General features: G+C 42.3%; 1 protein-coding gene across 2 annotated transcripts in view; it reads right to left on the minus strand.

Annotated features, from left to right (window-relative positions):
- Nucleotides 1-6,100: 6,100 nt before the first annotated feature.
- Nucleotides 6,101-23,684, minus strand: part of RAD51AP1 (RAD51 associated protein 1) — a 29,490-nt gene continuing 11,906 nt past the window's right edge. The window contains exons 5-9 of one of the 2 annotated variants that reach the window (XM_070046490.1): nucleotides 21,716-21,796; nucleotides 21,061-21,210; nucleotides 16,805-16,960; nucleotides 13,720-13,869; nucleotides 6,101-6,393 (exon numbers count right to left, since the gene is read on the minus strand). In XM_070046490.1, the coding sequence (XP_069902591.1) occupies nucleotides 6,272-6,393; nucleotides 13,720-13,869; nucleotides 16,805-16,960; nucleotides 21,061-21,210; nucleotides 21,716-21,796 (659 nt within the window). In that variant the 3' untranslated portion in view covers nucleotides 6,101-6,271. Of the gene's footprint in view, nucleotides 6,394-9,974; nucleotides 11,587-13,719; nucleotides 13,870-16,804; nucleotides 16,961-21,060; nucleotides 21,211-21,715; nucleotides 21,797-23,684 lie in introns of those variants that run through there. The other variant, XM_060306786.1, reaches the window with a different exon arrangement.

Raw genomic sequence — 23,684 nt, forward strand, 5'->3', positions numbered from 1 at the left:
AATGGCCATTCATTCTATCGCCTCAGCAAGAGGCTGGGGTGGAGTGGGGGTCATGATGGGGTACAGGATCCTTCTCTGTCTCCATTTTTCAGATGGGTAGCATGACCCCGCAGATGGGAAAACTTTCGGCAGGCCCTGGTGGTTTATTTTCTGAGCTAGTACCTAAACTCCAGATGCACAAATGCCAGAAGAGTAGTATTTTGCTAAAACTACTTCATCCCACTGAAGGAATGAGAGAACATAAAGATATGGTCTTCTAAAACTACTAAACAATTATAGGACTAATACAGCTGGAAGAGACCTTAGGAATACCCCACTCTACAGAAAAGGAAACTGAAGCCCAGAGAGACAATGACTTGTCCAATATCACGTGGCTAATTTATTTGCCACTCAGTGGGGACAGACTTGCATAACCTCTTTAGAATTGGTGACAACAGCTAGTATTTTCTAAATACCTTCTAAACTAGGTACAGTTCTAAGGTGCTTTATGGACTATTGGGTTTTTTTTTTTTATCAATACTATGACAGGTGAAGTACAGAGCCTACTTTCTAAGATTCAAAATATGCCTATAGATTCTAAAAAGCTGTACATAATAAATGGTTTATAGATCACCCTTTCCCTAGTTCCCTAATATGAGAGGATTTAGACTCTAAATCCTAGGGGAATGGGTGGGAAGGGGTCTGAAACCAGCTTGTACTGGGCATGTATGCAAATAGTTATTGATACAACAGACTCTCTGAAGACCTGGGCTTCAGTCCATGAAGCAGAAAACACTCAGGACTTGCCTACAACCTTGCTTCCAGGCAGTCAGGGCAAGAAGGAAGCAAGCTCGACCCACACGCTGTGTAATCCAGGGCAAGTCACTTAATCTCTCGAGCCTCAGGCTCCACGTCTCAAAACATCAGGTCGTCTGTCCCACTGACCACACAGGATGGACAGTGGAGACAGCAGTCTGATGAGGCAAGAGATAAGAAAGCATCTCGTAGACCCTAAAGATCTATGGTCCGTGTTTATTATGTCCCATGACTGCCTCCCAGCCCCAGACTTTCACCAGCAAACGTGTGGGAAAGTACAGTGTTTAAGAGGAAACCCAGAAGCAAAGACACCCTGACAAAACTCACACCAAACACTTTCTCAGAAAGTCCAGGAAACCGGTGTCGTAGGTTTTCAGCACCATGGTGAGATCCTTGGAATCCGGGTATCTTTTTTTTCCCCTTTTGTTGGTTATATTTTCAGGAAAAACTTTGGAATCTTTAGAGATACAACATTATGTGTTTAGTTCCAGGTGTGAATATGCATTGGTCACATCACAGCTGTTCACTCAACCTTGCTGCTTCTGGGAGTGGTCTCTGCAGCTCTCCCGCCCCCTGACACACAAACACACCCGCAGTCTTAGTTTAAAATAACCACATGTACATTATCCAATGAATACAATTTACTTTTACAAATAACTTCCTACTACTCGGCATGTTCTGAGCCACCAGCTCCTCCTCCTGGAATCAATCAAATGATTTTAATGGTTTAACATTAACCAACGTAAAATAATAGTGACGATGATAATAATAATAGTAAAGTAAATCTGAAGTGACAGAAACGGTCCACTGTGAACAAAAAGCATGTTGTCCATTCTTGGCTTTTCTATGCCCTTGATCCTTCCTCACCCCAAAACGTGAGAATTTAGGGCACCCATGGGGAATAACAGGAAAGTCATTTTAGGAGAAGGATTGACTTTCAGAGCTCATGTACAAGCCACACAAGCAAGTTAACCTCATTTCTTATTTTTAGTCGTGTCAAAATTTTGTCCATAGCTGGAATGATCAAACTTGGTGGTGGCTTAAGACACTGCTTGGAATGATTTTCTTCAGCCATTTCCACTGATTAAAGCCCTCACCAAATGTATCTTCTGTCATTGCTGAAAAGAAACCCCTGAAGACAGGTCCAAAGGTGGCCTGAGAACACAGTGCAATGCCTTGAAGGCAAGACCATTCGTTTGGACATCTAGGTCGTGGTGAGCATGTTCAGAAAGGTGACCATGTATGCTCACACCTTGTAAATATACATGTAAAAGGGCGGATATGTATAAACACACATGCAAAATTGACACATTCCATGAAATTCTCACAAAAACTCGGGGTTCATACAATGGACATCCTGGAAGGTACATAATGAGATGCTTCTAATTACTTTTGCAATCAATACAATTTGCAGGGCGTCCAACAGAACACCTGCTCTTACTGAATTCCTATAAGAGCCCATGAATGTGTGTATGTGCGTATATACACACATGGGTATCTGTGTGTTTATATAGAAAAAAATGGGCTGGGGGTACTGCATAGGGCATAGGTCCTGTGAACTCCTTTTTGACTGTGGCACCAGGGCTCCCACCTTATCCTAGATTGTCTTTGGTCAAAGAAGAATTAGATTCACGGGCTTACAAATAACATAGCTCTTACAGTCATCTTTATGCAATTGCTTTTCTTGCACAAGTTTTTCCTACCTCTCTGACCTTCCCCAATATCTCCTTATTCTCCCCACCTCCTCTTGCTGTCTGGAGCACCTACATATCTTGCTACCTTTGAAGAAACAACTTTCCTCTTAATTAAGGGTATTAACTAGGAGTGGCTGGGGCCTGAGGACCTGTTGGCAGCCCAAACCTGGGGAAGGGAGAGCCAAGAACTTAAGTGGATATAGTGTTTCCAAACTCGCCTCATCATAAGCTGCTGTAAAAAACATACAGACTTCTGAGTCCCACCTCAAACACACTATACCATAGGAGGATCCTAGGAATCAGCATTTTCCCCAAGAACCCAAATGATTCTTATAATGAAATAAAATTTGGGAAACACGGATGAGGATGCAGCTCCCAATAACGTCCTTTCTTACGCAGGAAGGGAAGATGTGTGCTTTTGCTACCAAAATCACATTCGGAAGCTTAGTGCTGATGGTAAAAATCGGGTACTCTATGAAATGGACATGTGTCTGTCTTTGGTACCCTCTTACCAAAATGCCTATATTCCCTTCCTTTTGATTCCCCCAAGTACAATCTCTTGAGTTCAGGGTTATAGGCTTGAGATGTGACTCTTCCCACATTGCCTTTGTCTAGCAGGAGGGAACACCAATGCTCCTACTTGTCTTTCCCTAAGTCCTTTGAAATCCAAAAGGCTGAATTAAAAGTGGTGGATGGGAAAAGGACATCTGGGGTCAAGAGACCAGTTCCATTGCCCCATGCATAAGTTATACCAGTGAGTCGGCCAGATGCTCTGCTCTGGTATGGGACTGACCAGTCCGAGTGGACGACAGTCTTGGCATTGGAGGGGGATCCTGGAGGACCTTTTCTTGCCAGACCTTAAAATTTTAGTTTCTGGATCGTGGGCTCAGGGCTGTGGCTTTTTAACCAACTGGTACAGAAATAGACTACATTTTAACCCCCAGGTGGCTGAACCAATATATACCGACTGCCCATCAACATGACTGAAACACTTTTGTCCAGGAGGGTCCCCCAGGGTGGTGTTTTTTGACTTTCCTCTTGATGGGACAAGATGTGGAGAGAAATTATGTGATTTGTCTACCCGTTTTGAGGCCACCGTTGGGTGAAAATAAGAGGCAGGAGGGCTGGGAACGACAGTGTGAGCCTGTGAACTAAGCTGACGACAATGTCGTTCCGGATGGCAGGGAGCCCGTCTGTGGAGCCCTCGTTCCTCACATCTGGCTTCACTCCACTTGGCTGACATTAGGGCCACTACGGCTTTTTGTACACAGGAATCCCTTAGCAAAGGGATTTTAGATCTGGGACTGGCTTCATCTTCTGGTTCACAGTGGCTCAGAAGCCCGGCCCGAGTTGGACTTCATTGATCCCCCGGTCCGTCCTGTACAGCACAGCTTGGCTCGAAAGACAGAGGATCATAAAATCCAGGGTCTGGGAACTGGGATGGGGGGGGGTGCAGCATGGAGACTGTGGATGAAGCTTCATTCCAGCAATTAGGCAGATGTCCTATACAAAACTGACAAGCCATAGCTGACAGCCCTTGCTTACCCATTTTATACCAAAGTTGCAATGAATCTGGAATAGTGAGGGACTGGGGGATTAGGAGAATTTCAGCAGGAAAGAATAAGCCTCCATTAATGATAAACTGTAGCAATGGAATTTTCCACTGTTCTTGCAAAGACGCTTCTGCTCTTTGATTTCCTTCACGGTGCATAGTGCGAGCGGGCAGGCAAGCTGCCAGGGGAGGTGGGGAGAACTGTTAGGAGAGGGTAGAGTTCTAATCTTTTGGGGTTTCAAGATCTGCTGGTAGGCCTTCTGAGCAGGAACCTGGTCATTCTCGGCACCTGTGCATTTTCACTGCCGAGACCTCGCTCCCAGTGACTGCCCCACCCATCTCCATCATGCCCCTGGTACCATGGCTCTGCATCTTTTTACTTTTCTGAAAGAAACCTCTAAGCGCAGCCTGCCTTTTGGGGTGTGGCCAGAGGAAGAGCATCATATGGGGTGTAGGGCATGGAAGGTGTCTTCCGGGGCTGGGAAACCTCATCAGCTACAACAGGAAAAAGAGAGTCAGACCTGGGACTCACCAAAGAACGTCTGTCTCCCGGAGGCCGTCTGGATGAAGTGGGTCGGTGGCAAGCCCAGCACCTTCAACAAGGACAAAGCAGTGGATTCACTCCTCTGGAGTCACACATTCCAAGACTGTTAGAACTGGGTGGGACTTCAGCTAAACGTTGTCTTCTACAGATAAGGACCCAGGATATGAAGCGATAACCTCAAGCCAGTGGCAGAGCAGGTCCAGAGCCTGAGACTCGACTCCTGATCCAGGGCAGTTTCAGTACCCCGAGCACTGACACCACCCACATTATTCTAAACAGACATCAGCACCTACTAGACAGGCCACTCGTGATAGCAGGCAGATCACACTGTCTAAGCAAGTAAACCCGTGCAGCTGCGGACCACCCCTGAATTAAGGAGTGACACATCCCAGCTCAGAGCATGGGAAGGGAGGAAAGGAAAAGGAGATGGAAATCACCAGATGGGCATCAGACCACGATATGACAAAGTATCTTCTGAAAAGACAAGGGTAACACCTGCTTGGTCACCTTTCCCCACGGCCACCTATAGGGGTGCACACAGAAGAGAGAAACGACAGGTGTCCCCCTCAGCTCTGGGCCCCTGTCCTTGCAGCCAGGTTCCCAGGTTGTCCCTTCACGACCCTGCCCTCCTGTTCCTGAGCCGCGCTGACTGAGGTCAGGAGGAAGCTGCAGTTCAGGGGCAGCAGGAACCTCCACCCAGATCCCATGCCCTCCATTGGAGGAGAAAATTGGAGGATTGGCTCCGGGATTCTTCACTGAATCGTCCATCATCAACCTTAGAAGCCATGGACTCTGGTCCCCTCATCTTACAGACATCAGACCAGGGAAGTGACTTGCCAAAGAGGACTAGCCTCCGGGTTTACTGATCTCCAGGGCAGTGTTCGTCCCACCATAGCTATCATTTATAGCTACTGTTAACTAAATTAGTGGAATACTTTATTATCAGTTTCAACCATAAGATGAATCTCTACATTAATTCCCAAGGATGTATGTGTCTCCCCAACCAACCTTTAACTTTAAGACAATCTAGAAAATGGGGATTTGGGATGAATGGATAGATAGGTTGAGAGAGAGAGGAATTAGATACATCTTTGTTCAGAGTCAAAATATCTTTGTTCCCTGGGGAAATCCTAAAATGTGAAATTTCCAAGTTTTAGGATTATTTTCTCCCATGTCATCTAATTTGGCGTAACAAGATGCCTTTAGGCAAAAGAAGAGCAGGTATAATGAATAACCATGTGAGAGTCTTGGTAAAGCCTTTTTCATGGCATGATATTCTTCCCAGAAAGTTAAGATGGTAAGTAACAACTGAACAGTGCACAGATTTCAATGGGTGTCATGTCAGCCTGGTTTTTAGATTCTTTGGAATATATTTGAAAGATCGGTATAACAGTTTTATTTTAAATGTCACTATTCACAATATGCTGGAAGTTACATCCTTTGCAGTTACTTACATTTATGATAAAAAGGTTAGATGTCGACTCAAAAGTGTACATAATTTCAAAACATCCAACCCTGTCCCGTAAACAGATGCAGGCCATTGCCCTAGAGCGAGTCCGACGCAGCCTGGAGTCTGAGAGCGGAAGTTACCCCTCCCGAGGGCATTGGTTGGAAGGCAGCCGGGTCCGCCTCACCTCCATGATGCAGGCTAGCTGCTCCACCTCGTTCTCCCCAGGGAACAGGGGGCTAGCCCGTGTACAGCTCGGCCATGATGCAGCCCAGGCTCCACATATCAATGGCCATGTTGTAGGGATGGCCCAGGATCACCTCTGGGGATCGGTAGAACCGGCTTTGGATGTAGGTGTAGACTGCAGGGGAAAGAAAGAGAAACCTCACGTGGAAATCTCCTCTCCAGAGCACGCGGCTCCACATACCTGCCCAGGTGGGGGTGGACGATAATTAATTAAGAACCCCCCCTACCCCCGACTTCTTTTCACTCTCTGGGCTTTGCAGGGAGAAGGAAGTACAAATGGTCAGCACTTATGAGTCCCATCCCACATCTAATCTCATCACATCCTCAGAGCAACCTGATTATCATGAGGGGTCCTTAGCCTCACGTTACTGATAGAGAACTCTAAAGTAGGCATTGTTCTAGAGAAGTAAATTTGTCAGGAAAGCTTTCAAAAAAGAAAACATAAGACGAATATAAAGCTAAGTTTTCCAATTGTCTGATTAATCTGGGGTAGACGCTCTCTGAAGTATTGCGATTTGGCAAGGGAAGACGTGTACGAAAGTTGAAAAAGAAGCGTGCAAAATGCATAATGTAAAAATGTATATTCCATACACTATGTGCATTGTGTTACATAAAGTATAGAAAGAAAAGTTCAACAAAATCTCAGCAGACGAGGATGTACAGAGGATATTTAGTATTGCAGGCAGTCTAGATTTTACAGAGGAGGAAACTGAGGTTGGAGAAATGGGACATTACAGGTATTTGCAAATGCTGTTAACTGGTTACCTAGATGGGGGCAGGGCAAGGGATTTTGTAGTCACTTCTCTGTTGTTTGACTTGGGTACAGTAAGGATGTAATAATTTTTAGTGATTTAAAACAAAGATTTAATAAAAATGACTTTGTACCCTGTCTGTTTCCAAAATGGACATGAGGCACTTTGCAATCAAAGTACGAATATACAGGAAAGATTTTTTAAATGAATTTACATGACAGAGGAAGACAAATACAGTATGATTTCACTTACATGTGGAATCTAAAAAACAAGTGAACAAACAAAAGGAAAGAGAAATGTCTATTTAGGTCTTCTGCCCATTTTTGGATTGGGTTGTTTGTGTTTTTGATACTGAGCTGCATGAGCTGCTTGTATATTTTGGAGATTAATCATTTGTCAGTTGCTTCGTTTGCAAATATTTTCTCCCATTCTGAGGGTTGTATTTTTGTCTTGTTTATGGTTTCCTTTGCTGTGCAAAAACTTCTAAGTTTCATTAGGTCTCATTTGTTTATTTTTGTTTCCATTTCTCTAGGAGGCGGGTCAAAAAGGATCTTGCTGTAGTTTATGTCAGAGTGTTCTGCCTATGTTTTCCTCTAAGAGTTTTATAGTGTTTGGCCTTTATATTTAGGTCTTTAATCCATTTTGAGTTTATTTTTGTGTATGGTGTTAGGGAGTGTTCTAATTTCCTTCTTTTACATGTAGCTGTCCAGTTTTCCCAGCACCACTTATTGAAGAGGCTGTCTTTTCTCCATTGTATATTCTTGCCTCCTTTATCAAAAATAAGGTGACCATGTGTGCGTGGGTTTATCTCTGGGCTTTTTATCCTGTTCCATTGATCTATAATTCTGTTTTTGTGCCAGTACCATACTGTCTTGATTACTGTAGCTTTGTAGTATGGTCTGAAGTCCAGGAGCCTGAATCTTCCAGCTCCATTTTTCTTTCTCAAGACTGCTTTGGCTATTCGGGGTCCGTTGTGTTTCCACACAAATTGTGAAATTTTTTGTTCTAGTTCTGTGAAAAATGCCATTGATAGTTTGGTAGAGCTTGCATTGAATCTGTAGGTTGCTTTGGGTAGTATAGTCATTTTCACAATGTTGATTCTTCCAATCCAAGAACATGGTAGATCTCTCCATCTGTTTGTATCATCTTTAATTTCTTTCATCAGTGTCTTATAGTTTTCTGCATACAGGCCTTTTGTCTCCTTAGGTAGGTTTATTCCTAGGTATTTTATTCTTTTTGTTGCAATGGTAAATGGGAGTGTTTCCTTAATTTCTCTTTCAGATTTTTCATCATTAGTGTATAGGAATGCAAGAGATTTCTGTGCATTAATTTTGCGTCCTGCTATTTTACCAAATTTATTGTTTAGCTCTAGTAGTTTTCTGGTAGCATCTTTAGGATTCTCTATGTATAGTATCATGTCATCTGCAAACAGTGACAGTTTTACTCCTTCTTTTCCGATTTGAATTTATTTCTTTTTCATCTCTGATCGCTCTGGCTAAAACTTCCAAAACTATGTTGAATAATAGTGGTGAGAATGGGCAGCCTTGTCTTGTTCCTGATCTTAGTGGAAATGGTTTCAGTTTTCCACCATTGAGAACGATGTTGGCTGTGGGTTTGTCATATATGGCCTTTATTATATTGAGGTAAGTTCCCTCTATGCCTTTCTGGAGAGTTTAGCATAAATGGGTGTTGAATTTTGTTGAAAGATTTTTCTGCATCTATTGAGATTATCATATGGTTTTTATCCTTCAATTTGTTAACATGGTAAAAGCAGGAAAACTAAATAGTTGAATGACAGCAGCATCACCTGGAGGAATATACAGTCTGGTCCATGGAGGAAACAGACATTCAAATAAAATTTTTTTAAGGAGCCAAGTTGATTTTCAGTCTTCAAGGACAAGTAGAAATTAGCAATGGAAAAAAGGCAAATAAGAACCATCTGAAGACCTGGAGCCATGGGTACTAGCACCCAGTGTGGTGTGGCGGGGGGTCAAAGGTGAACGTGGGCAGCACGCGACAAGGTTGAAGAAGCGGACAGGGGCCAGCCTGATTCGAAATAGCTTGTGAACTAAACAGGCTAAGGGGTATGTGTGTGGATTTTAAGCAGAGGGGTGTTCGGGCTCAGATTTTATTTTAGGAAACTCCCTCTGGCTAGAGTGGCTTGATGGGTAGGCCCGAGTAGGTTACCAGTCAAGGCAAGGACGCCAGTTAGTAGTCAGAGTAAAGGCAGCAAGTGGAAGGAGAGAGCAGTTTTGAGAAACGCAGGAAATGGACTAGAGCTCGCTGAACGGATGTGAAGGGGGCAAGTGCCTGAGGCACCTCAGCTGACTGACGGTGATGCTATTTACTAACAGAAAATATAGGAGGGAAAACGCCTGGGGAGGGGGAGACGTTATTGATTCAGTGATGACTTACGTCAAATGATCAAGTGGTCTGTGTCAGGAGCAAGGTCTGGGCTTAAAGATCCTGACTTGGCAGTCACCGTCACACTGGTGACCATTGAACTTGAAGTTGCCCAAGCTTTGAAAGAAAAAAGGACCAGGGGGGAAAAGAATGGAATCTCACAGAATATGGTATGGTAGTGAGAGCTGTGGGTGTAGGTGACACAAAAGATTAGCAAGCCACAAACAATGAAGAGAGGCAGGGAGGCAGGAAGAAAAGTACAAAAGAATGGTGTCATACGCGCCCAGAAATAAAATGTACTAAGCAGGGTATAATGAATAGGGTCTATAAGATACGGTGAGAAAGTGCACCCTGGGTTTGGCAACAGAAAGGTCATGAGTGCTTTCTGCAAGGCCAGTTTTGACGCACATTAAGGTAATTTTCAGTGGAAAGTACTAATATCAATAGCATAGAGAAAACAGGTTCATCAAGCTCGTCCAGATGACTAATTAATGATATTAGTACTAACACAGGGTAGGCTCTTAATAAACGTTTATTGTTAAACTGCCGCACACAGAGTACCTCAATACCGTGTCCCTGGGAAACATGTTTCCAAGAAGGGGTGGGGCGGGGTAGGTAAGGGGGTGTAAGACAGTAGAAAATATATACTCGATAAGAAAAAATATATATAATAGCAGTAGGATCATAATTCCTACATAAAATCATCACTTTAATCACAATTCTAAATACTTATCTTCACATTAACATAGATATTTCATTAACCAAGAAGAACTGAGCTAAGTATTATGTATTTTTTAATGGTTAACATGATTCAAAGTATTTTTATTAAAAATTGAAATTTGGTTTGGTTGAAGTTCTCACCATAAAGTATCACTATTTTTACTCACAGTGAATTAGGATGTAAGCTTCCGAAAGGGCTGTACTATCTAATACAATAGGGGTGACAAGTACTTGACAGCCACCCTCTAGAGCACGGGCTTAATGTAAAAGTGACGACTTTAAGAAACAGCTCTTCCCTTTATATTTACAACAAAAAGGCTAACTTTTTTTGCAAAGCACCCATTTTATCATGAAATGTAGACAGAGACAGATGGATGCATTAGCATCAAGGAAAAGTGCATATCACAACTTTTTCACTTTTATTAAAGGTTTTGACAATGAGGGCTTCATAAAATGTCACAAAATTCTATTTGCTATCTAACCATCTACTTCGAAGTAGGAGACATACGCTATAGTATAGCAACTGTTTTGGGTTTTTTTGTTTTTTTTTTTCTTTTGCTTTACGCGGGCCTCTCACTGCTGGGGCCTCTCCCGTTGCGGAGCACAGGCTCCGGACGCGCAGGCTCAGTGGCCACGGCTCACGGGTCCAGCCGCTCCGCGGCATGTGGGATCCTCCCAGACTGGGGCACAAACCCGTGTCCCCTGCATCGGCAGGCGGACTCTCAACCACTGCGCCACCAGGGAAGCCGATCAACTGTTTTAATATGGAAAATTATTCTGAATTCTCAATATAAAAACATTTGGCTAAAATATGAAACATCATTGCAACAAAACTGACAATGCAGGTTAAGTAACTTATAAGATTTCAGAAATGTCTCCTGGGAGAAATGGGAATTTTCCTTTTGCCAGATAAACTGTGCACAGTTAAATTTCAGGTGCCATAAACTAGACAAAGCCAGAAAGAAGCATCGGGCATGTTACTAGGAAAGAACAACATGTAACGGGGACATCCTCCATGTCAAACTGACAGCCACGTAATGACAGTGACTTATTATATACATATAAGGGAAAGAGAATATGCTCTTCAGAAGGGGATGACATTCCAAGATAATTCTTATAAACAAACCTCTTACTGAAGTCTCAGATAGCTTTTCAGAGAACAATCACAAAACAGGTAGAGATCATTTATACAACTTTAAAGGATTCATTTATGTTACAATACCCTCCTCAAATATAAACACAAATATATACATGCTTATAAAAGTGAGATCTTCTCGATCAAACATTTTCTTGCCACTACACTCAGCTACTAGCAGCATTTGGATGCAAAGGTTTAACTCGTGCTAATCGGGACAAGCCAAGGCGGAGACTCTGAGTTGGAGACTTCACAGACACTCTGGCCAGTGGGCTACGGCTGCTGCTTCCAGACACCGCTGCAAAAAGACAGATCACCTGGTGCTGAGAACGTCAGAAATCTCGTAACAAAGGTCAGTTTATAAAACAGAAGAGGCCAAAAAAAGGAGTTAAGCGTTATTCTGCTATGCAGGTTCTATCAAGTTACATATTAGATCAAGAGAATGGGAAGTACTAAAGAGCAGAAAATATGTAGCATTGCGTATTTTCAAACATCCTCAGAGGCCAAGGTAATGACACCGAAACTTTAAATGTGAAAGCTAAATAGGAAAGTTGGGAGCAAAGAACACTGATTGTAAAGACATAAAAAAATGAATGGAATTATAATTTCTAAAGCAGTAGCAAAATCTAACGCATTTTTACAAAATTCTGCAACTTTTACAAGTACTCCTTCCAGAATCTATTTTTTCAAATATCACATAAGTTTAAATATGACCAATACCATTTTTCTTTATTTATACTAGTTTCATTTATGCTACCACTCTAATACAGCAATCATTTCCAACAAGTATTAAATTTCAGAATTTATCCACATGTATGTTCGTAGCTGGTCATGATTTTAGCCGTAAAAAGTACAAGTGTGTGTGTACTTTTTCCATACAAAGGTTTTATGAGCATTCCCATGTTTCCAGCCATCTGATTTATCATGCTTAGTTGCACATACGTGCCACATATTGGTCAAATTCCTACAACAAACTTCTGGGTTGTTTCTAGTTTTTCACCACTTTTCTATAAATGGCTATAAAGAAATCACTTAGTACTGACCACTTACTACTCTTCCTTCTTTTGAATTCTTTTTAAGGATGAATTCCCAAGATTAGTTCCTAAGTCAAAAGGTCGATTTATTTTTATGGCTCCTGTCAAGCTGTCTTGTAAAGGGATTATAAATTTATAGTAAATAATTATACCTGCTACCCCACAACCCAGAGTGCACTGCTTGATACAGCTTTATTATTTTCTAGTTTGAGAGGTATAAAACAGTATTTTATTATTTTAATTTACATTTCCGTGATTACCAGCGAGGCTGCAATTCTTTTCATATTGGTTTCTAGTTGTACTTCTTGGGGTCAGTGGTATGTTATGTCCTTGGCTCATTTTCCCATTGGAATCTTGCTGGTCTTCTCACATTCATATAAGACAGGAGGCTAGCTGGCAACCTGAGGGTCAAATTCTGCTCTCAGATACACTGTGTGGTCCACATGGTGTTTTAAAAAGTCTACTTTTAAGAACTAGGAGATTTCACACTAAAATCTGTACTTCTGGCTTCTCTTGGAAAACTCAGACGTGGAAATCCGAGGTCCATAATCCTGCATGTTAACAGCCAGGTGGAGCAAAGGAACGGCGGCTTCCTTGCAGAGGGCTCGCGCTCTCGAGGGCAGCAACGCCCACTCACTCATGCTTCCTCCCCAGGCCCAATTCCCTCACCTCTGTCACCTGCCCGGCCCTTCCCCACAATGAATTAATAAGCACTTCGTGTTTTATGACGTGACTCTTTACCCATCAATCCATTATTTCTTTTTTATCTTTTTGCTTATGCTACCTTCAAATTTCTACAGTCATTATATCAATACTTTTAAAATTCTTTTGTTGTGGAATCACTAATTATTCTCATAAGAAATACACTAAGGATTATCCTTGAACTGACAGAGCTTCATTATTTCAATAACTAATCTTCTGGGACTTTCCTGGTGGCACAGTGGTTTAGAATCCGCCTGCCAATGCAGGAGACACGGGTTCGAGCCCTGGTCTGGGAAGATCCCACATGCCGCATCCCACACGGGCTAAGCCCGTGTGCCACAACTACTGAGCCTGCGCTCTAGAACCTGCGAGCCACAGCTACTGAGCCCACATGCTGCAACTACTGAAGCCCACGTGCCTAGAGCCCACACTCTGCAACAAGAGAAGCCACCACAATGAGAAGCCTGCGCACCGCAACGAAGAGTAGCCCCCGCTCGCCGCAACTAGAGAAAGCCCGTGCGCAGCAACAAAGACCCAACACAGCCAAAAAAAATTTTTTAAATAAAATAAAAATAAATTAAAAAAAATAATATGAGCAAGTGCTCATATGTAACATTTACAACTAAGAAAAAACAAATCTACTCGTGGTAATTTTCCAAGCCCCTGCCCTTGAGCAGTAAATAAATATACCGTACCTGGTGGGACCCACTTAGGTCTCTTGCTTTCAGCTGGAGGACTTCGTATTTGTAACGGCTTCCTAGTAGCCTCTGAAGAAGGAGAAACCTTTTTCGGTGAGGGCCAAGATTCTGACTTGACAGCAGCAGGAGCAGAATCTACTGAAGTCACTTATTTGAAAAATATACATAAAAAAGGAGTCACAGAGGAAGATAAAGTCTAGCATGTATGTGTGAAAATTGTCAAGTTACATAAGCTTATAAGAATTAAAGAAGCGGAATCATAAATTTGAAAAACTCATTCATCAACATTTATTGAGAGTCTAAGAATAGCCATCTTTTATGAGCATTACATGCTAGGAAGTATGGTAAGCATATCATATACATTACCTCTAACCCGTAGAGCAACTCCGATACAGAACTGACTATCCATACTGTCAGTTAAGGAAACAGAGAGGTTAAACAATCTGCCTGTAGTATGAGAGCTAGTAAGTGTCTGAGTCCAGAGTCCACACTTGTAATCATCACACAATAGTGTCTCATCGGAATATGTCAGTGAGACATTTTATTAGGCTCTAGGAATTTACGGTCCAATCATTAGACTCTAGTAGAAAGGGCAGAAACGTACAGAGACGCGCAGTGCAACGTGGCGAGAGAGATGACAGACTCTAGAGGTGGTCACGGGGCAGGGAACCTACATCCAGAAGCATCTTGCCGAGGGCGGTGTAAAAGCAGACCGCCTAGACGGCTCTACGGTAACCCAGGCGAGAGGGGATCCGGGCCTGGACTAAGGGGGAGAAAGGAGGGAAAACAGCAGCGTGGACGGCTTTTAGTAATCAGAAGGGGGAGGCGTGCTGGAGATGAGGGAATAATCATGATTGGCAAGTTCCTGTCAGGAACACACCATCTGATGCCGCCATTTACCCAGAGAATGAACACAGAATGGGAGTGGGTTTGGGTTTTTTGTTGGTTTGTTTTTGATGGAGGGAGGAGAAGCAGAATACAAATTCACTTTCAGATAATGTTTGCTTCGAGATACCTAAGTGGCATCTACGTGCATGTGCATATGAACATTTTCACTATACACTCTTCTTAACGTTAACATCTACATTCTCTAGGTCAGCCCCATCCCACAGACTTTTGTGCCGTGATGGGAACGTTCTTTATTTCGTGCTGTCCAATACGGTAGCCACAAGCCACATACAGTTAGTAAGCACTTGAAATGTGGTTAGCAAAACCAAGGAACTGACTTTTAAATTTTATCTAATTTTAATTAATTTAAATATGATAGAGCTACTTTGGCTAGTGGCTACCATATTGGACACCATAGCTCTTGCAATTTTCTCTATTCAGGGAAAAATTATAACACCTGCCAGGTCAGAGACGCTTAGAGGTTATCAGTACATTATTAGTGGGACTAGAAATATAATCCATCTTTCCAAATTCTTAATCTCCTTATTTAGCTGTTAAACTTTACTTCTAATATTACATAGGAAACTTTCTCGGGAAGCAACTTGCTCCAGGGTATATGGAAGACTTTAAGCGGCAAACTCCAACCTGGAAGCTGAAATTTTATCGTTAGTTTTTAGAATGTTTTGGTGAGCAAGCATAAACAAACACCTGAAGAAAATATGAAATATATTCATGTTAGGTTTTTTTCCTGTTGTCAATGACTTTTTCATATCAGTTTGTGGTAGGCGGTCCCTTAAAGAGACCTGTCTCCTAATTCCCAGAATGTGTGCACGTGTTACCTTACACAGCAAAGGGACTTAGCAGGTGTGACTAAATTAAGGATCTGGAGATGGGGAGATTATCCTGAATTATCCGATGGCCCCAGTGTACTCACAAGGGTGCTTATAAGTGCAAGTGAGAAGTAGGAGAATGAGAGAGTTATGTGATGGCTCTGAAGGGAGAAGTGGACCACCCGTCAGAGAGCAGGCGGCCTCTAGAAGCTAGAAAAGGCAGGAAAGGGGGTTCTTCTCCCCTTGAACTTCCACAGAGGAACACAGCTCTGCCAGCAGCTTGATTTTAGCTGAGTGAGGAAAATTTTGAACCTATGACCTGAAGAACAGTAAAGTAATAAATTTGTGTTGATTTAAGCCACTAAATTTGTGATAAATTTTTACAGCAGCAATTGGAAACTAATACACAGCTTTATCTCTAAAAACCCCTACATTTAAAATCTAATTTCTGGAAACCAGATGAATTTGCCAATTGCAAAAAAACACCAATTAAAACCTGGCTAATTGAGAATACAGTGGTGGGAGGAATACGACTCAATCAGTACTTAGTTCTCATTTCTTAGGTAAGTACTCAGCACCACGCTATTTAAGGTGAGAGCAACGCCCACCCTTAACGAATCGGGTCTGAATAATGGAAGTTTAGTTTCAAACAGTACATATATTAAACAACCAAGACATAAAAATATCTATCAATAAGTAAAACAAAGCAGGTTAATGGAAGTTGTATTTTACAATAATCTAATGTATATTATGAACTCAAAACTATCCTAACTTCTTTTACACAAGAAACAAATATTCCACATTCAAGTCTTCACAAATTCCAAAAGTTTTATTGTAAGACTGGTTTCTCCTAACTGAATTCATTCTGAAGAAACCACAGGGCCCTAAACACATGACAAAAGTGTTCTCAGCTCAAAGACTGAGTCATGTGCAACAGCAGAAAATGAGAATCACACCAACTTCCCCGCTTAATCGTGTGGAGAAAATGTGGTCTAATGGACAGATTTACGCTCTGAATGGACAAGCCTGGTGCAAATTCTAGCCCCTCGCTTACCAGCTACAAGAATTCCAACAAACGGTCTAACCTCTCGGAGCCTCAGTTCCGTCGCTGTGAAATGCAGGTGACAGGAGCCACTCAGAGGGAGGCCCAGCATGAAGGGGGACAAACAGTCCGTGTTGGAAGGGTTGGGGGGGGTCAGTGCCCCTATCTGCCCTTCTGCCTTCCCCACCCCAGCCTGCTCTCTTCCACGCATCTTAACAAGAAACGAACGCTGGCGAAAGGTTAAGGAGACTAAAGGCAGAGATGAGAGAAGCACGGTGAGTAAGCGAGCACACATGAAGTGGCGTATGGGGGCTGCTCTTACCCACATCATGCCGTTTGGATCTCTTCTCTTTCTTTTCAACTGGAGATTTCCCTTTCACTTCTTTCTTTTTAATTTCTTTAACTTTACTTTTTCTCACAGTGAAACTTTCATCATCTTCACTCTCACTAAAATCAGAATCGTCCTCAGAATCCTCACCTGAAATAGAAGATTACATACCTCATCTCTAAAAAGTTCTAAAAAGTGAGGCTTCTAGGACTTCCCTGGCAGTCCAGTGGTTAGGACTCCACGCTTCCACTGCAGGGAGTTCAATCCCTGGCTGGGGAACTAAGATCTAAGATCCCGTATGGTGCTCGGCGTGGCAAAAAAAAAAAAAAAAAAAAAAAGTGGTGAGGCTTCTAGTGCCTCGACTTCATCTTCTGCACCAGATTCTTGTGCCCCTTTGTGCTATGCTGTTTCCAGTGGCAAAACAATGCATGGTGCCTGGGTCTGGATCCTGGCCCCTCCACTGACATGTCGTGTGACCTGAGACAGGTCCCTAACTTCACAGTTTCCTATGTATAAAATAGGGAGAACCCTAAAACCTGCATCACAGGGTTGTTGTGCAGATTAAGTGAGTTAATATAGGTAAAGAATAACATCTGGCATATAGAGAACAGAAGAGCATTGCTTGCTATTGCTATTATCATTAATTTCCCATCAGTAATCCTTACTTCTGATTTCACCAGTTTAACTCAGCAACTTTTGAGAAGAATGGTTGGGTATAACATTAGCTGCTCTTCCAAAACGATACCCTTGATGGTAATAATAACCGTATGCCTTTCCTTAATCACACCAACTTCAACATGCCAGAACAGAAACCCACTGGGAATTGAGAAGAGACTGACCGTACCATACCCATCTTAACTGACAATCCTGTGTATGATTTCACCTGGGACACACCTCTGATTTCCCACACACTCCTTTCTATTCTGCATGGGATGATACAAGCCAGTGATGGAATGTGTTAAGTAGCTACAGCTTCTGGAAAAAAGCATAGAGAATACTCGAGAGTTAAGCAATGATTCTTCTATTTTTCGGGGGAAGAGAGGATCAGAAAATCATGTCCTATAAATACTAAACTCTGAAAATTAAGTGTAAATAAGGATTAGCCCTATATTCATAAAAAACCTTTGTACACTTTTTTATACATTATTAGAAATGCAGTACATGCTTACTGTAGAAAATGCCGACCATACCAAAAAAGTATTAAGGAAGAAGAAAGCCCACGCCCAAATCTCCTCACTCAGAGATAACCACTGTCATATCCACCATATATAATATCTACCTAACTATCTATATGGAATAATATATTTTATGTAAAAAAATATATATATGAAAAATTTCAAACATACTCTACAGTAGATAATCATCAATATTTTGCAACATTTGTTTCATCTATCTACCTTCTCTTCCCTTTCCTTCTCAGAGCATATAAAAATAAACCCAAGGTACTGCATTATTACATTTCTACATACTTCAGAATGCATCTCTAAAAAACACGGACTTATAAAAAACACGTCATTATCATATCTAACGATATCAACAATAGTTTCTTGGAATCATCTTCTATCCAGCCCATATTAATCACTTTTAATATAGGGCACTATCCCATCCCTTTTTCCCCCATGCCTTTGACATGTTGAAGCAACCAGGTCAGTTGTCCTATGGAATGTCCTACATTCTGGATTGGTCTGTTTTCTTCCTCATGGTGTCATTTCACTTACTCCTGCGTTTCCTGTGAGCTGGAATTTTCTCAGGGTTCAATGAGAATCAAGCTCACATTATTATTATTATTACTTTTGGGGGCAAGAATACACATCATAGGTGATGCTCTGTCCTCCATATTATGTCAGTCATATCAGAAAGCACAGAATGTATGGCTGCCCCACTCCTGGTTGGTTCAGCTGACGCCGGCCTGAATTCTCCATTGTAATGATCCTCGTCAGCCTTCTATTGATGATCTTTGTCTAAATCAACAATGTCACTACAATCTTCAAATTGTGATGTCCTTATTCTATCATTCTTCCCACACAAATAAAATTTTAAAAACAGATAATCAACCCATGTATTCACATAATAGTTACCGTGTTATACAGAATTCACCATATAAGGCCAGCAGATCACATGAAGGCCGCTATATATAGTACCTTGCAAAATCAAATAATTATTTCTGGATTCCCAAGAGGATCTAGGTTCAGGGAGGGCAAGCAGTGGAGAAGTTTCTCCAAAATTTCAGACTATAGAATCTAGGAGGATACAGTTTCCTATAACCCCAACAGTTACGGTATCTCATGTGTTCTTTTCTTGGCTTGAGAGGGTAACTGTAGGAGCGGGCTATCATGCTATTTAAATAAACTGGAGGTGGGGAAATGGAGCTCCCAGAATCCCAAGTCATTAGCATCTCATACTGGGAAATCTGGAAGGCCCAGACACTCAGGTTATAGATTTGGGGTATCTTTAGATGTCCTTAAGAAAAGCCTTGATTCTCTCCACTTTCACTTTTCTTTCCCCACTGAAGGTCACAGAAGTTCCTTTCTCTTCTCATCTAGGGTGAGCCAGTGCAGGAGGAAAACTCTGAAATGTCACTTAAAGAAGGGACCCTGTCCCAGATAACTCAGGTTGTCTGAAATGAATCCAGCAGCACATTCAAGTATGATAAACAACCAGCTCTGAGGGGATGGCAGAGTGAGTCATTCCTGGCTCAGGGCAGATGGAAATAAACTGGTAGTATTGCTCCCTGAAGTACACTGAGTGTATCGGGGAACATGTCTGTCCTTCCATTTAAGGTAAAGCAGGCTGGAGACCCTTCACGATCTGGCGCCAGGCGGCCTCTCCAACCTCCACCACATTCTCCCTTCCCTGCAAACCTCACTGAACTCTGTGTGTGTCTGTTTCTATGTCTTTTTCTCGTTTCTTCCAGCTTTACTGAGATATAACTGACATGCAGCACTGTGTAAGTTTAAGGTGTATAACATAACGATTTGATTTATGCACATCGTGAAGTGACTATCACAAGAAGTTTGGTGAACCTCCATCATCTCACAGACACAAGATTAAAGAAATCGAAAAAATTGTTTTTCTTGTGATGAGAACTCTTAGGATTTACTCTCTTAACTTTCATATGTAACACACAGCTGTGCTCATCATCTTCATCCTGTTGTACGTTATATCCCTAGTGCTTATTTATCTTATAGCTGCACGTGTGTACTTACTGACTGCCTCCATCTCATTCCCCCTCCCCCAACACCTGCCTCTGGTAACCACAAACCTGATCTCTTTTTCCATGAATTTGTTTGTTTGTGAAGTATAGCTGACCTAAAACACTGTGCTAGCTCCTGGTACACAACACAGTGATTCGCTATTTCTATACATTTCAAAATGATCACCACGATAAGCTCGTTACCATCTGTCACTACACAAAGATATTACATAATTGTTGAGTATATTCCCCACACTGTACGTTCCATGACTCATTTAATTTGCAACTGGATGTCTGTCCCTCTTAATCTCCCTCAACTATTTCTTTCCTCCCCTCACCCTCCTCCCCTCAGGCAACCACCTGTTTGTTCTCTGTTTCTCTTTTGTTGTCTGATCATTTGTTTTGTTTTTTAGATTCCACATATAAGTGAAATCATATAGTTTTTGTCTTTCTCTGACTTATTTCACTTAGCACAATGCCCTCTAGGTCCACCCATGTTGCTGCAAATGGCATGTTTTCTATGGCTGAGTAATAGTCACTGTGTGTGTGTGTGGACACACGCATATACCACATCCTCTTTATCCCTTCATCTACTGACGGGCACTTAGGTTCCTGTCTCATCTTGGCTATTGTGAATAATGCTGCAGTGCCCATGCGGGTGCAGATATCTTTTCTAATTAGTGCTTTTGTTTTCTTTGGATAAATACTCAGGAGTGGAACTGCTGGATCCTGAGGTGGTCCTAGTTTTAGTTTTCTGAGGAACCTCCAGCGCCACTGAGCTCTTGTATGTGCACTTGCCTGTTCTCTTGTTTATGCCCTTCTATCAGTCAGAAGTGCTATTTCACCCCTAAATGCTACTCATTGTTCAAGGCACGGCTTAAAGGTCACCTCTAGATAAAGCTTTTCCCCCAAATGCCATAGCTGAATTGAACTGTCCTGGGTATTACTCAAGTTTGCACACACCAGACGTTTAGCAGTGCTTTGCATACGTTCATGGTCTCCAAGAGCTTTCTACTGACTCTCCATAGGGTTAATTTTGAGTTAGGACATGACCTACCAGTTGCAAAGTCTGGTTCGGAGTCATCGGCGCCGTCGCCGTCGCTGTTTTCCAAAAGAATCTTCCTCTGCTGGACCACGGCTTGGGATGCCGCTTTTCTTCTCCGCTGAGGACCCTGGGAATCATCCTCCTCAGTGATCTTATCCAGATCTTCAGGATAAAAAAAAAAATCAACGAAACTTTTTGTGCCAGGTAACATTTAAAGAACTGTGGAGTAGACGTCTATTACACCTGCTCTTGTTATTTGCCCAGCTTTGTCCTTCCTGTGCTTCTAGTAACAGACCACACAGCCCAGTCTGGGTCAATCACAATACATCAGTCTCCTGGCAACAGTCTGAGTTAAGCAAAAGTCCAAGGCCCACACTGAAAGAGTCTTTCCCCAAGAATTTTCAAACTGGAGCTGGGAAGATAGAGCCCCTTTCTTCAGTGTTCAACTGATGTCAACTAGAAGCCATGGGTAGTCGTGACCCTCCACCAGGGAAGAAACTGAGTCTGCAGTTAAAAGAGAGGAAAACTAAAACAGAAAGAAACAAAGGAGAGGGGTGAAGAGAACCTTCACAAATGTGAAGACCTTGGTTCTAGTTACAGTTTCAGGAATTTAAATAAGAGTTAGAAAACGTCAATGGAAAAAATATTATTAATATCAAAAACTTACCTAAATAATCACTGGCTACACTGCAATTGGAGATATGAGGAGACTTACTCATTGCTTCTGTTTCACTATATTTGTCAATGTCTAAATATAAGGAAGAAGAAAGCACCCTAATCAACCAATGTCTAGAAATAGGAAGATAAGCGCTAAAATCTAATACCATTTAGATACAGATACAGATAAGTGATCCCTGGGCCGTGGACTGGTGCCGGTCCGCAGCCTGTTAGGAACTGGGCCGCACAGCAGGAGGGGAGCGGCGAGTGAGCGAAGCTGCATCTGTATTTACAGCCGCTCCCTATCCTTGCCCATCAATCGCATTACGGCCTGAACCATTCTCCCCCCTCCCCGCCGTGGAAAAACTGCTTTCCACAAAACCGGTCCCTGGCACCAAAAAGGCTGGGGACCGCTGATCCAGGCTCGGACTAGCACAGTGACTTTACTTGGCGAGGCTAACATATGGTTAGAAGTTTTGGTTCTGAAATCACACAAACTTTAATCAGACTTAAGTTCAAATTCAGGCTCTTAAATCGGCAATATACCAGGGGAAAGTTGCTTATCCTCTACAAAACCTAATTTCCTCATCTATAATGTGGAGATAAAAACAGTCTGGGGGGCTTCCCTGGTGGTGCAGTGGTTGAGAATCCGCCTGCCAATGCAGGGGGCATGGGTTCCAGCCCTGGTCTGGGAAGATCCCACATGCCGTGGAGCAACGAAGTCCGTCGGCCACGACCACTGAGCCTGTGCTCTAGAGTCCACGAGCCACAACTACTGAGCCCGTGTGCCACAACTGCTGAAGCCCGTGTGCCTAGAGCCCGTGCTCCGCAACGAGAGAAGCCACCACAGTGAGAAGCCCGTGCACCGCAAGGAAGAGCAGCCCCCACTCGCCACAACTAGAGAAAGCCCAGGCACAGCCACGAAGACCCAACGCAGCCAGAAAAACCCAAAAACCAAAAAAAAACAGTGTGCGGATTAAATGAGGCTATTGTGGGGAATTAAATGTTGACTGAATGTGGAAATTGCTTATTGTGGTGCCCAGCACAAAGGAAACAGTGGACAAATATTAACTATCATTTTTGTGTAGGCAGATCTGTGCTTTTACTAATGTAAAGACTCTTCAATCATTATCACAACTTTAAAATGATCTGGAGTATTTTAAGAGAACTTTAAGTCATGATGATTGGTACTATTACTCTCGGAGAAGTGGTACTTCCAAGGAAACCTTGCTATACGATGCCACGATCTCTTACAGGAAAGAGATTTTCACTTTCTCAGTTTTAGATACATGACAATTCTCTTTTTCAGTTTCTTTGACTCCTGATTACTAAAAGGGCCCCCTAATCAACACTATCTCACTTATTTTCAAACAGGAGGCACTACTGACTTAAACATCTATACCCCTAAATAAGCAAATGGGCTAAAACTATCCTCCAAGATAAAAGAAGTTAGGCCAAAGCAGTTTAATCCAAAAAGCAACTGAGCAATTTTAATGTCATCTCTGGGAATAATGATTTCTGTTTCTCCAGAATATCAATGTTGCCTTCTGCTGACCAATTGCCAGAAAAATCCACGGAGAAAAACCCACAGATAAAGCCAGCAGTCATAAATCTGTCAAGTCTACTGAGCTTGCTAACCAAATTAGTACCTTTAGCCTCTGTAAGTAATAAAAATGACCACCATTAGATTATGTTTAACTAATCTGGATTTGGAGAGAAAGCAGGTGGATTGCTTGGATGTTGAGGTCAATTTATTTGATCATGAAATTAACTTCTCACTGCACATAAAGACGAGCTTTGGACATGCAGGGTCACGGCCCACGTCCTCCAGTTGGATCTGAGTGTTAGGCAGAGAGGCATCTATGTGTGGGTGAGATTTACGCAACTGAATAAACAACTGAATCCAACGGCACCCTCTGCAAATTGCTCCTTTTTTAGTCCAAAGTTTTAAAACTACATTCTTCCCTCCGTAAAGGCTC

The sequence above is a fragment of the Globicephala melas genome, chromosome 10, assembly GCF_963455315.2.
Source record: "Globicephala melas chromosome 10, mGloMel1.2, whole genome shotgun sequence".
Classification (NCBI taxonomy): domain Eukaryota; kingdom Metazoa; phylum Chordata; class Mammalia; order Artiodactyla; family Delphinidae; genus Globicephala; species Globicephala melas.